The sequence below is a fragment of the Ambystoma mexicanum genome, chromosome 2p, assembly GCF_040938575.1.
Source record: "Ambystoma mexicanum isolate Mex_15411 chromosome 2p, UKY_AmexF1_1, whole genome shotgun sequence".
NCBI lineage: Eukaryota > Metazoa > Chordata > Amphibia > Caudata > Ambystomatidae > Ambystoma > Ambystoma mexicanum.
Genome location: NC_090923.1, coordinates 877,800,537 through 877,815,718, shown reverse-complemented (window position 1 = coordinate 877,815,718; position 15,182 = coordinate 877,800,537). Strand labels below are relative to the sequence as shown.

The window sequence follows — 15,182 nt, the reverse complement described above, 5'->3', positions numbered from 1 at the left end:
CCGTGCTGGCAAACGTTCAAACACATATGTTTTTGTACAGTAACATGTTGTTCTTCTAGAACTTTAATATATTTGTAACGCACACTTGGGCTTAATGGCGCTACATACAAACAGACAACCAGAACAGATACAGAAAAACAGGCCAACCAGTCTGAGGGAAACGCCAGGACAATTATCTCAATATCAGGGTCTTTAACTGAACAATTAATTGGAAAAAACTTCAAAACATGTTCAATTTAATAATTCAAGGGAACTGTATGGACAACAAGAGGTGAGGACACTAATCCTCTCTTTGGGTTCTGTAGTATGCACTCAGTTTTTATCAACAGCATTTCCCACAAGCGAATCCTCTGTCTGAGCACCCTATTCGCCCCTCTTATCAGAACTCAAAGAATCACCTTATGACCTTCAAGGCTTAGGAGAAATATGTTCGCTATCAGTCCTGGTAACCTGCTTTAGCATGTAATATCCATACTCCAGATAAACTACCGAAAATAGACATTTCCCTAAATCAGGACATAAGATGCATGAGAGGCCAACCAACCCTTTACTGTCTGCTTGGAAATGGGGTAGACATAGTGCCAGCCGAAGTTGGTCACCTGCTTTCACTCTAGCTCCATGAGTAGACCCCTAGTCAGGTATAATTCTATGAGAATTAGATGTGAAAAAAAACACTAGACCAAACCAAAGGTCAATTATTCTGCCTTTTGCCAGAAATATGCATCATCCCTGATAATAATGGACCATTGACCAATGAAATCTTCCTTCTGACAAGCCTCCTGCCAGATGCAAATGACCCCAGACACACCCCTTCCCCAGCCTTTGGGCACACTTCACCAGGACACAATCAACTTCCAAAGCTCCAAAATCAAGCAACACTTCCACCCTTGGATATCTCCCTCCAACAGCTCCTCTGCAATACAAGGTCCATTCAGCAGCTGGCCCAGAGAACCTGAGGACCTAAACTATAAAGCCAACTACTATAGATCCGAAAACTACCCAAGACGCACCTGTCCCAACATCAGTGTAACATTTACAAACAAAAGATGCAGAGTCTGGAAGTCACCACATCACACAAAAGGAAGCCTTCACCAAAACCCACCGAAACCCACTAGCACACCACACGCATCACTATTCGCTGTAAACGCCCCCATTCAGTGCTTTTCATTCCACCTCTCTCTTCAGTGCCAGGAGGAAGACAAATGGCAACAAGAAACTGACACTCGGGTTCATGGAAAGGTCAATCACTGCAACCAAGCAACATGAGTTCAGGAATGGTGAGCGGATAAGCACAGGCAGACCGCGAAGAGTCAGGGGGCAGCAAAGGGGATTGTTTTCTTGCACAGATATAGATGGGCACTATCAGACAGGCATATACAGTTTATCGACTGTATTTTTGCGCAAAATGTTCTTGTTCTGTTTATAGTGGCTTGCATGTCAGAAGGGGTCATTTATTTAAATATTGTGATGGGTATGAAGTTGGGCAGGCTGGGCAGGCCTGCTTTAAAGAACCGTTTGAAGTCTACAGATATCTATGGGTTAATGTACTTTGTAAGCTGTAAATGACAATACTTCATTTCAATTCGCCATTTCTATATCAAGGGATACGGGTAGAATTGAAAGGTTGAGCTTACATCAGTGATGACTGACATGTTGACTTTGTGTGAGATCTCTCCAGTTACATCCTCTTTTTCTGTTGCAGGAAATGATTCTTCACCTGAGAGCAGGAAGGGAGTGGCTTATACTCCTAAGGACACCGGCGAACGCTGCCAGGACTATCCTGGGAGCAAATGTGATCAGGCGACATGCATTCCCCATGATGAAAATGGATCTGATCAAACAGATGACAACGACAGGGGCGAGGACAACCCAGACGGGGAGGATAGCAGTGATACCGATGGCAGCATTGGGGCCCCGACTAGGAAAAGGATCAAATTGGAATTCCAGCCAGAGGGACACCAGGATGGCAGGCAGGACATTGCTCTGGCTGTGTCACCAAGTACTGACGAATCAGATAGCGGCACTGAGGACGAGGTGGAAAGAGTGTCTCCCAGGAGGCGGAAAATTGAAAGAAAATTGAATGGATTCAAGAGGAGTCGGATGTCCTCCAGGGCAGGGACCTCAGAATTCACCTCTGTCATTCAAACCCAGAAGAACTTTTCTTCCAAACCCAGTGCAGCGCTTCATATAAAAACAGAGCAGACTCTGGTGCGGCAGTATGCGAAAAGTACGATGTGGGGCTATTCCCCCTCCAGGGAAGCATCAGAGGAGAACTCCTACATTGTGAACAAAGAACTTAGCATGGACAAATCCAGTTTACGGAACGCCAACTCCAATTTATACGTGTCCATTCCCGATTCAGTGCTAACGCCTCCCGAGATGGACAGCAGCGGCAACATTCAGAAGGCTCCCTTCAGCACCTCACCTCGCATCCACATGGCTGCATCTTCCTCTGAAACCTTGTCCCCACCGCTTTCTGGCTCTCCCTGCGAGGACAGATCCACCTCCACTCCCTTCACGCCGCTGCTGTACCCCGGGGAAATGGAAGTCTTCCATCGGCTTCATGCTGGCAACATGGTCCTGCCGCTGGTGCATCAAATTGGTGGGAGCCTCAGTGGTCACAATACCATTGCAAGCACATCTGGGTCCCAGGGCCCTTATACCACCAGCACCATCAGGTATGCCCCTGCAGATGTCACACTTTCGATGCCAAGCAACTCGCTCCCTTCCACTCATGGCATAAGCATCAGGGACCTTGGCAGCACGGATTCCAAGACCTCAATGGAACTCATGTACCACCATCTGCAGAGATTGAACATGGTGGCGCCATTTGGCAACTCGGCTGGCGCCTCAGGTTTGGCACAGATTTCGGGGACAATGGGGGGAGTTTTCACTGCGGCAGAGTCCTTCTTTGCTTCTCAACCCTTCTCAATGACCAGTGGCAGCATGCACAGTTCATCGAGTCTGGAGCGGAAGGAGAACTAACCTAGATGCTTAAAGTGATACCCCTCACAGCTAAAAACAGGGATTTCTTGGACAAGTCATCATCTCTGCATTGAGTGGTGCATAAAAAGCTGTATTGAGGTCATTGCTCCCAGTTGGAGAGGTCCATGTTTCAGGACCTGAGAAAAGCTGTAGTTCCGTCTTTGATGAATAATACTCTAACCACATATTTTTATCCTCAATCGTGATTTCCAATCAATACATGACGTACTTGACTTGCTATTTCCGACAGTCCATCCTCTCCAGAATTCTCTTACCTCAGACCCTCCTCTAATGGAAGACGGTAGAATCTCAACATTTGGCCATATAGAAGGTGAAAGAAGTTGATCTGTTATATCAGGTTGTTCTATTGGAATGACTTTACCCATGAGATTTGCGGAAGGTGATCCGATAATGTTTGGTGCAGGGTTACAGATTTTCAGGATCAAGTTAAATCCAGGTTGGAAGCAACCATCACCTATCACAATCTATTTCTTGTTATATCATTTGCTTCCTTAAAATTAATATTTCCATGCTTCTTGTTTTTGGTGGATGAGAGCCATCAAATGGTAGTCTCGCTAGAACACCCCAGTATGGGCAAAGCCTGGAATCTGAATTCCCACCTTCGGCCGCCAAGACTTTGTCCAACAGGAACAAGATGTTGGCACTTCCACAAAGCAAAGTGTAGAGACTGCCCTGCTAAGCCGAATCTGTAGGCACACGGTGCATCTTCAGTTTCCCCCGGTCCAAAAACTGCATTTTGTCACACAGACCAAATTCTCTCTCACATAAAGGTTTGGCAAGAAAGAAAAATCATGAAATCCCTAATTAGCCAATGAAGTAGAATACAACGTGGTCGTTGCCTCCCAACTCTGTCATTGCCTTCAATATCCGCAGAGTAAATACTTTGTACTGCACTCGGGAATGTCAATGGGGTGGAGTAATATATTTTATATTCAGTATGATTGTTTAGGCAACGTTTTTAATAGTATGTGTATCGTCGAGTGCACACCCACGTCATGTTGACGTATAACACCTGTGCCGAGGCTGATTCAGAAATGTGAAAACAGATATAGCCACCCTGATGAAGAGCAGGTGAGGAGATGGGGGGATTTTAAATACTTTTGGTGAATATGAAGTCAACATTTTTGACTACCCATACAGGCATTAAATATATAAAAGAATTATAGGTGCTATGCAGTGGGGGTGTATATTTTCGTCTTGAATGACATAGCAAATAGTTGTACGGCCTGCCCACGTGTGCACTTAAGTTGAAAGGGGGTACTGACAAAATGTGTGCTGGTAGAAACCCATGCCTTTATCGTCACAGGTAGATTAACTTCTTTAAAGAAGCCACACTACCCCAAATCTTCCAAAACCTTGAGGACTGCTTTCTTTGTCCAAAGTCTTCCTCCAAAGTCGGCCACCTTTTTAGTTTGGGCTTTTAGGTGTCGCTTGTGACACCTAAAAGCCGAAACTATTGCATGGGAGCACAGATCTGGAGGAAGGAGAAATGAGGAGGGACACTGAGTCTGTAGGTGTTGTTTGGTTATGTGCCCATGGCCATGTCAATCCTTATGGCCATTCCCACCCATTCCTGCCTGTGCCCGCCCAAACATCTCTTCATGGGAACTCTTTGAGCTCGCTTTAATCATGCCTTCCCATCAGGCTTTGCATTCAAAGTGTCTGCCAGTGTTTATTGATTCTGAGAGGGCCGCATAACGAGTTTGGTGCTATTTGGGTGGTAAATCTGCCCAGATACCACGAAACTGTATTACCATTACTGCCACTTGGTCCGGCGGAACTATAGCTGGATTACAAGTGGCAGCAACAGTTGGACTCCTTGGGGGGATTTGACGGTATTACCGACACAGGTAATGCCAGTGCCGGTAATACCAGTGATTTTTGCCAGTAAGGCAGCAATAGCAAAACAAAGGAGGTGATGGCTAGAAGGTTTAGAATGAATCTTAACATCTGGCATTGCTCTGGGCAACCCTCCAGACCATCGCTCTTCGCCTGCCAAGCAATTACAAAAGGGGAAAGACCAAATGCAAGTCAGGCTTGGTCCCACTCCAAAAGGGGCAGTCCAGCCCAAACTGCTTGGTCCCATCTCTTCTGCATGAGACCACAAGCATGCCCAAACATGTTTCGGTCTTGTTGGACCTCATCAGTGAGGACTAGATTGGGTCTCTAGGCCCGGCAGGCACCAAACCCACACCTGGGCATGCTTGTTCTACTCGCTGCGACAACAGCAAAACAAAAGAGGTGGAATGTTTAAAATGAATCTTAACCTCTGACATGGCTCAGGCTTGGTTACACCCCGTAAGAGGCAGTTCAGCATCAGGGTGTTGCTAGATCTGGAAAAGATCCGGGGCTACACTAATGTCAGGACTGTCGAGACTCGGGGCTAGGTAGCCTTTTGGTTGTAGCTCCTGAGATTCTATCCTGGGCTACAACCGAAAGACCCAGGGCTATAGCCCCATCAGCACCCCCCCACACCCTAGCAACACCTCAGTTGAGCATGAAACTGCTTGGTCACATTCCTTCCGCATGAGACCTTTCATATGGCCTTTCCCGTTTTGTAATGGCTTGATATGCGGAAAACTATGGTCTGGCGGGAAAATCGGGTTCCCCACCGGCAAACTTGTAGTTGGCCGGTGCGGTAACATGCCGGTAAACATTATTACCGGAACGTTATTACCTACCAGCCGACTTGTAATGAGGGACAAGAACTTAATTGCCTCTGCAGGCAATACTCACTATTAGTACCTGGGGCAAGCGTGTGGCGCAATCAGCTCGTTAAAAATGTATTCTGAAACTACTGACAACAGCCCCTGTGCAAGCGAGCTTATCGCTGCTTGCATCTGGCCTCCATGTTGTCTAGCTTGCTGCTCCCCACAGTTCCCCTTGTTTTCGACCACGCACCCCGCCCATTCCTGCCTCACACTCCCGCTCTCCTTTGTCCATCGTTGCTGCCCGGAGCAGGGCCACTAGGGAACGGGAGAAAGGACAACATGCCCTTCCCCTTTTTCCACCAGAAGCAATTTTCTTTTCTAGTTCTTTTTTTTTTACGTGTGAAACGGCCACTGACCTAAGAAAAACAAGCTGGTGGTTGGCCGCCGGGTGCTAAAAGCAACAATACCCGGTTCTAAGAGCTGTACCATGTGGTAACAGCCCGTAGACCCTTTAACTAAGGCTTCAGGCCTTTAGCACTTGCTATTGCCCTTAGCACCCTGTATTATTGCTTGAGGGCCTGTTACTCCAACTTATCAGCCCGAGAGGGCTGTTATTGTCTGAGGAGCGTCTAAAGTTAGTGTTGCCCGGCCACAGTCTTTACTGCTATTAACTTGCAGCCTAAATGTCCTGTTTTGACAGCCGGGTTTTATGACCGTGCCCCAAACAGCAGTCCAATCCCAGTCTTTTCACACAATGACAAAAATTGAAAAAAAATCTGCTTTTCTGGTGGCCATATCGTGCATGGATACTCTTTCAGTTTCAAAAATTGGAAGGGGGCACAGCAGTGGAGCGGAGCGGGGCTTTCAATGCAGGGGGTGGGGCAGGTCCGGAGAGTGGGTACTATGAGCAGGCAGCAGGGATAGTGTAACAGCCTTTACCATTAGACTTCTGCAACCTACCTTTCCACTCCGGGTGCTGGCATACACTTAATGGCAGGTGGGCCAAACTATACTGGCCGCTAGAGGCTATTTATCCAGTACATTTATTAACCTGTTACTGGTTAAGGCTATTAGCAGCCCGGGAAGCTACCTCAGTGCAATGTGTTTTCAATGCAGACACGTTATTTGTTCTCCAGACAACTTTCCTGCATTGAACATAAACCACAAACATGGCCTCAAGCGAAATCAGAAAGGGGGTACCTTCGTCAATGAAGGAGACCCCTTTCTATTACTTCAGTGAAGGAGCAGGGGAGAACCAGAGTGACTACATAATAGAGCAGTAGAAGGGAGTGAATTTGAGTGAAAGGAAGAAAAAGAAAGCCTGGAATTGTGTGGAAACGCCCAGAAACCTCAGAGTGTGGTGCAATGCGGGCACTCAATAACTATTCCGAACCATGTACTTCACTGAGATGTACCTCCCAAGTACTAATACAAATCAGGTGGCTCGGAACCACTGTTACTGCTCTGTGTTCCGAGCCGACGCAATGCATTGTAACCCCTCACGTTGCTCCTTTTATTAAAGTATCTCTTCTCTGCCCTTTGCACTCTGGGCCGCATCTATTTCCTCTTTCGGGCTCTGCATAGCCTTCTTCCATATGCACAGCCATGATGAATACAGAAAGGGGGATGAATGCAGAAAGAGGGTTCCTTCCTTGCATAAGAATTTCAATTTCTCCTTTCATTGGTCGCCATCTTCGCATGTTTTTCCCTCCACTTTGAGACTCTTGTTTGAACACCAAACACACTGTGCTTCATGCTCAAACAACGCTCACACAGAGACAACTATGCTAATAGCCTTATGGGGCTGGTGGGCCTTACTGTACCAGCATTTAAATATACTGGACACTTTTTTAAAAGCCCAAACGTGTCCCTTGGCCTTTAACAGCTAGTTCAGCCGACCCCACCACCTATTAACGCATACCTCTTAACTTACACACTTCTGACGGGTGTCACCCTCCCTGCAAGCAGCTCTTTCACCCGCCAAGCACCTTACACGCCCATATAAGAGAATGGACTTTCACCTGCAAAATCATGCGTTTTCACTCGTCCTGGCGTCACAAAAGTTTGAGAGCTATATTAACGTGATAAAAAATGTGGGTGTGGTAATTATTCATAGGGTTGCCGATATTCAAACATCTCCAAAATTTCTTATGCAGGCAAACATTAATTTCTCAATTTCGGTGAAACGTGCACCACTAGGAATTAGCACCCAGGATCAACCAATCAGGTTGCTTGGATCACGGGCTGAATATACTGATCCAAGCTCGCGTACCGATCAACATGACGGCTGTTTCCCCCGCCTCGCAATCTTCTCCCCACCCTCCCTTTGCTTAATGTTGAATTTCCCATTCCCTCCCACCCTCACCTATTTTTCAGCGTCGCGACACCCCGCCACCGGCGCAGCCGCTCCTGTTCCTGCTGTACTGTCAGCAACCCAGGTTAAAACATTGGCAACCCAGGGTGCTAATAGCAATAATATTATTTCTCTACTAGATGGATTCCTCGAAGCTGTGTAGAGTCATGATAACAGGATGGGAATAAGACCAAAAAGGCAAGCACTCACTGTGTTTGCAAACAGATGTCAAAAGTGGCTTGAGGGTTGCTTCTCCGCACACAGTAACAACTGTTATCTTGGCCCGAGTCCACCCTGCAGGTGAACTCATTCATTCACGTTTCTCCACCACTCTCTGTATGTTTAATCCTCTGGCAGCTATAGTGCTCATCTCATCAATGGCTCAAGGCCCAGCTGCTCCTAGTCGACTGGCAATGTCAGCCTTGGCCTCCTGGTCTAGAATTTGAGCATAAAGAAGTGTTATGTGAAGCTTTTTAATAAGCCGATTCCTGCAGCTACAAAGAGTAGCCCTGTTAGCATGCTTAACTCTCCAACTAGAATCTCCCTGTCCACCTTCATTGTATTTTTCTTTTCTTTTATTTAGTAAAATCTCCTTACATTTAAAACAGGGTATTTTAAGTCCCTTTAAAGTGTAACTTTTGATCCTTTCTATATTGATCAAATCTGAGAAGCAGAGGTTTTGCCAACTCGAATGATGGGAAGATGAATTAATGAATCTTATTTAATTAGTACACTAGACCGACTGGGATTCGTACCTGTGTTGATGTGCGTTTTCTTGCTTCCAAGACAAATGCGCTGCCACTTATGTCCCCTCTCGACCCTGACCAAGTAACTGAAGTACAACTTACGCATCCAGCAGTAACCTAGGAAGGATAAAGAAAACTTTCCTAAAAAACAGAAGATATTCACGTTAAGAGTTTGATCCTGTGCATAAGACCGTTTACTTGTTGTAATAAGACTTCTTCCACATGCCATAAGACTGCGTCCCTATGCCATAAGACTGCGTCCCTGTGCCATAAAACTGTGTCTCTTATAAACTGTGATTATAGTATGGCAGACATTTGCTCCTAAGACTGGTTTCCTGTGCCATAAGACTGCATTCCTGTGCCATTACACTGTGTCCCTAATAGGCTGTAACTATAATACTGTGTCCTTTGTACCGTAAGACTGCTTTCTGAGCCATAAGACTTTATTCCCCTACGTGTAACACCATTGCCCCATGAGGCAAGGTGGCATACCTGTGCTATATGAATGTGGCCCTGTGTTTTTAGACTATGTCCTCGTGCTGTGCAACTGTTCCCTTGTCTAAGTCTACTTCCCTGTGCCATTGAGCTGCTTCTCTGTGTCATGTTACTGCTTCCTCTGCCAGCAGTCAGACTGTGCCCCAGTGGCGTCTGAGCGAGTCTCCTTAATATAGGAATGTGTGTCCGTCTGGAAGATTGTATTCGTGTTTCCTTCTCAAAGTTACTATGTTCACGCTGAGTTTTGCAAATGGTACCCCTGGTGTGTTATGTGGAGCCTCCATTTTCGTTCTCAGGGCTAATGTCTCCTAATTTTGGGTATTCACAAATCTGTCTCGGTTTTCTTCTTTGGGTTACTGCTTCCAGGCTGGGTTTGGCAGAAGAATGTTTCATCATGTTCTCTTTCTTAAAGGGAATGTACAGTTTTAACAATCACATGTTGTGTGGTTCCTAGTTGTTAATGTTTTACGTTCTGCTTAATTCGATAGTTGAAAAAAAGTTCCCATCTATGTTAGTTTCCACATTTTTGTAAGCATGTTTCTGGCTACAGTTTTCCTCCATTTTGAAAGAAACGCCAGAGGAGGAGAAGGCTGTGTTTGCTTTTACTTTACACCAACACGTTAACTTACCTAATAAAACCTATTCATAAATAATACCACAAGTGGTAGTGCTAACGTTAGCATCTATAGTATTATCAGTGTAAGTAATAAGACTATTATAGGCAGTAGTACTTTTAGTAACAATAGTATTGCTATAGTGGAACTTCTACTACTGCCAGTAGTAGCAGCAGCACTATTGCAATTAGTGGTAGTAGCAGCAGAAACAGCATTAGCACTACTTCTAGCATTAGTGGTAACACTACTGATACTAATAGTAGCAATAGTCCTACTAACAGTACTAACACAACTGAAAGTATTGGCATTACTAGTGTATATACTACCACTACTGGTAGCACTGCTGCTAGAAGCAGAATTAGTACAAGTACTAACACTATATAATTATTATTGGTATTAGTAGTAGTAATACTGCCAGTAGGCACTTCAGCACACGTGCTATCAGTAATAATGAATATTTTTATAATTATTATTATTATGGTATTTATTGAGCAGAGGCCTAGTTTCAGGCAGCAACAGAGTGCTTTACAGCTCATAGGGGGAATGACACAGTGAGGCAAACCGACATACAAGGGAGTGGGGAGCAAGAAACAGGGAGGGGAAGGCAGACACTTTTGCAGCAAGGCATCTACAAGACACCAAGGGAGGAAACAGGATGGAGCAGATCCCGCAGTCTCATGTCAGGTGGAGAGAGGAGGGTGTGTGGACTTAGGTGTTAGGGAGGAGCCCTTCCTTGAAGCGGAGGGCCTTGAGCTCCTATCTAAATGTAGAAGCAAGGGGGCGAGTCTGCTGTTGACAGGGAGCAGGTTCCAGAGTTTAGGGGCTTAGACAGAGTCTGGTTCTTTCCTTCCTGCACCGACAGAGTTCAAGACTGAGCATGTCCTTACTTCTGGGGGATCGTGAGCCACTGCAGATGGTGAGTTTATCAGTGAGGTAGCTTGGGGACTTCAGGATGACATTCTTGTAGATGATGCAGCAGGATTTAAATACTACTGCTGGTAGTAGTAGAGCTGCTTTGCATACTGTCAATGGTACTATTATTGCTGCTACCCCTGCTACTACCACAAGTAGTGCTAATAGTAATACTACTACTGTTAGTGGGAGTACTACTACTGACAGTGACCCTACTATGACTATGACTGGTAGTACTACTAGTAGTACTATCACTAATTGTACTATTGTTGCTGCTGCTGCTCTACGACTACCACTATTACACCTACTGGTAGTAGTAGTGCTCCCACCAATACTGCTGGTAATAGCACTGTTACTGTTGATAGCAGTAATAGTAATAACACTACTACTGCAAGTGCCATTACTATTACCAGTACTAGTAGCAGCAGTAGTACTAACAACATGATAAATAGCACAAATACTACCAATAATAGCTTTATTAGTAGTACTGATAACTGTGATAATGTCTACTACTGGCAGTTCTACTGGTAGTCATAATACTATTCTTACTAAAAGTACTACTGGTGATACTAGAAGTAATTTTACTGCCACTGACAGTAATCCTACTACTGCTCGTAGTTGTGGTGTTGGCTGTGGTCATAGCAGTATAGTAGCACTACTATGTCTGCTTCTGAAGTAGTATTGGTTCTGGTGGTGGTAGTAGCAGTTCTACTACTCTTACCACCACTATGGGCCTCATCACGAGTTGGGCGGTAACGCCGGCGCTAATAGTGCTGGCGCTATCTGCCCTACCGCCAAACCGCCCCGGCGCTATTAGCGCCGGATCATGGGTTTGGCAGTAATGGAAGTCCCCATTCCCCACTGAGCCCATTCGGGAATGCCCCATTCCCCATTGGGCTCAATGGGGAATTTTCACGCTCATACCGCTGGCGGATTTCCCGCCGGCGGTATGAGCGCGAATTTTCGGTGGATTTCCCCCAGCTTAGAGTTGGGGAGAAATCCGCCGAAGCCCTGATTTGGCGGACCCTTAAATCCGGTGGTAATAGCGCTACCGCCAGATTTAAGGGTTACCACCAAACTCGCGATGAGGCCCTATGTCTGGTACTACTTCTATTGGTGAGGTGAGATTAGTATGTAAATAAACGTGTTAGTGTAAGGTTAAAAAAGAGCATTTACATAGCCAATTGGCTGATATAATGGACCTGTATACTGCACTTCCTGGCCTTCCGTTGTTGCCACTTCTACTTAAAGGGCTTGGTAGCAGCTCACAAAATGGTGGTCAACCGGGGAAAGACAAATGCTAAAACATTTTTGGAAAATAAGATAGATTGTATTCACTGAAAAATTGACAGAAGATGAAAGATTTACAGTCGGGAACAAAATAGTTTTTTAAAAACAGTATGCCAGCATCCAAGTCTCTGGTTCAAGTTGTATTTTCTAAAGGACTATGACTGTGTTTCTGTCTCAATGTTGTCTCGATGTTAACATTGCTAAATTGCGTTTTTAGACTATATTATCTATCTTCTGCAAGACAACCTCACTGTTTTCTGCCTGTTGGTCGATTTCACTAGGTTAGCGTTCATTAATGTGTCTATGTATAACAATGTTTACTCTCTTTGAAAAATCCTATGGAGTTAATACCATTAGATTTATTTTTACATGTTTAGCTCCAGTTATCTTTTCTCTCTCTAGACTAATATCCATGATATCCAATAACCATGCAGACATTAACCCCGAGAACCCTTGAGCTTCACTCCGCTGTCTCTGTACTGTAAGACTATTTTCTTGTGTGTTGTGTATGGCTGCCTTCCTGTGCTCTAAGACTGCCTCTGTGGGGTCTATGGCCATGCCTTCCTGCTATTGGACAGTGTCCAGTCCCAAAAGACTGCAAAGATCTGAAGTAAGACTGGACACATATTGCAGGATGCGTGGTGCCTCACCTGCAAGGCTATTGTGACCTGTGCTATAAGGTTCTGACCTCAACGTATATGTTTTCCCACCATTGTGCAGCGAGCCACCAGCCTATGGGTCTTCAAATTACCTGTGATCTTTTACCCCAAAAGAAACACTGGACGATCCTGAAAGACAACTGAATTTCAAGTGCATACTTGCGTTTCTTTTTGACATGTTAGAAAAACTGATCAGCACTTGGCTCCTGATTCCATTGATTGAAGAGACAGGTTCCAGTAAGAGAACTGAAGGATTGCATTATGTTTCTGTAAAAATTCTTTGCAAAGAGAAATCTTGATGAGCAGACATCATAAATTACCTGGTGGACACTGCACTTGACTGCACTAAAAACTTTTTATTTTCAAAGTGTACTCGTACCATGACTTTTAGCACTTATGCGAACGAGTTGTACAATTCTGTAAAAAAAAAAATGAAATGACGTAGCACTTGTACAATGTGCCCTTACTGTGAACGTTGCTGAGGTCCTGTGTGGTATTATTTTCAGACTTGTTAGTTCAACATAGTTCCATTGTTTACTGGAGTTATTGTCACTGCCCCTTTCTGCAGTCCAGAATTTCAAAGAAAATAATAAAAAGCAGGTCAACTTGTGTTCCATTACTGATACAAGTAAGTGTGTAACGTGTGTGCATTTGTTGCGCGGTGTGAGTTGACTAAGCATTTTCCTTTTGCATTATTGTTGCTGATTTTGTAGCGTCCTGTTTCCTTTTTTTTATATTTTCTTAAATTGTATGAATAATCAAACACCTCTCATAAAGATTAACACTCTGCCGGAGTTCTCTCGCAGCGCAGCCATCCTGTCAACACATACTTCTTGTGTGAGAAAGGGCGACATCAATCTGCTCTGGGATTGAATTCAATTATTCACTCCTCTTCATAGTCAAAAAGGAACATCTCAACCTTACCATGCCTACATACATCATGTGGTTTATACACTGAAAATGGATTGTGCAACAGTTATTGCTAATGTGGACCTTACATATGTAACACATTTTAATGGTCCTTCTACTAAGAGGTCAAACTACCATTCACTCTCCATTGGACAAAAAACACTTCCTGTTTATGATGACTTGCTATTTCCTGAATGACAAGCAATTTTAAAAACCAGAAAATGGCAGTTCTGAAGCACATGACTCCTTATGCAAATTGAGCAAATCTAGTAGTTTCCCAAATGTCACTTGACCATGCAATTTATGTTGCAATACTGAACAAAAAAAGGTTTCTGAAAATTACGCATTTGTTCCAGATTTCTTTAGCACACAATGTTCAGAATATAGATAAGATGTCCGGCTTCAAATTAGCAAATTTTACCAGTCTGTTGTGCCAGGTTTCGTTTGCAAAACAGCACCATTAAAATACTGTATATTCTCTCATTTGATGCTAAATCACCTCATACTGGCTTCTGTTCAAATACACTCCCATTTCCGCACACAACACTTCATTTCTGTGTTCTCAGTTTATTTCTAAACACTTTGTGGGATTCTGAGATGTGCAGCCTTTTGAAGTCAGTATCCATTTTAAAAGAATAGATTATCTTGCTAACGTGCTACCTCTTATGTCAGGGAGCTATATGCAGTATTTATTTAAGTACTACATATTGCAGGTACATTATTCATAATATATCTCTGTAATATCTATTGAATATGTGTAATAGCCTCCATATCTAAACATATTCTGGCCTATTGTCTGTGTTATGTATGTTTGTGTGAAATGTAAACATACTTTTCTATCGCCTATGCTGCCCTAAACAGACAATAATCCTGATTTTTACAATATTGAACAGGAAAGTGAAGTATTGGCCCTATTTACTATATTTATCTGTCTACCATAAGAGGGAGGTATAGACCTCCTCTACACCTCATATTTATGTGGCAATCTAATTTCACTCTCTCAAGATACACCAACACAAACAAAGGTATTTTCCAGTTGGCTTCCATAGAAATATGTATGATCAAGTGAAGAAAACTGCTTTTGGGGGAAATTAACTGCCTACTTGGACACCAGGTTCACCCACTTATTTGATGCATGTCCTTGAATGGACTCAAACTAACATCAGTTTACTAGTTCCCATAAAAACAATAAGGGACAAGAAACACAATGTTTTGGTTAGATATGTTGTTTGTTTTTATTTCAAAGTGAAATGAATCCAGGAGAAGTCACCAGCAATACTACAGATAAATCCAGGGTTTCATCAAAGACAAAAGAAACTATGCAGCCTGTCTACTTCAACCCCATAAATGTCATAACCTATTAAAACAGGCATCATGGGTAATTCATCATATTTGAATGGTTTAAAAAAAGGTGTCTTCACCTCAAGGCAAGCACAATATTATTAATACATTTAAATACAATATCATATCTTGAAACGTAAGCAAAGCAATATCAACTCTTCCTATGTAAAAACAATATAATCATATTTTTGGATGGAAATTCAGAA

General features: G+C 43.8%; 1 protein-coding gene across 2 annotated transcripts in view; it reads left to right on the top strand.

Annotated features, from left to right (window-relative positions):
* NPAS1 (neuronal PAS domain protein 1) overlaps positions 1-13,348 on the top strand; it is a 670,224-nt gene extending 656,876 nt beyond the window's left edge. For both annotated transcript variants that reach the window (XM_069644570.1, XM_069644571.1), the window contains one exon: positions 1,703-13,348. In XM_069644570.1, the coding sequence (XP_069500671.1) occupies positions 1,703-2,985 (1,283 nt within the window). In that variant the 3' untranslated portion in view covers positions 2,986-13,348. The remainder of the gene's footprint in view (positions 1-1,702) is intronic.
* Positions 13,349-15,182: the final 1,834 nt, after the last annotated feature.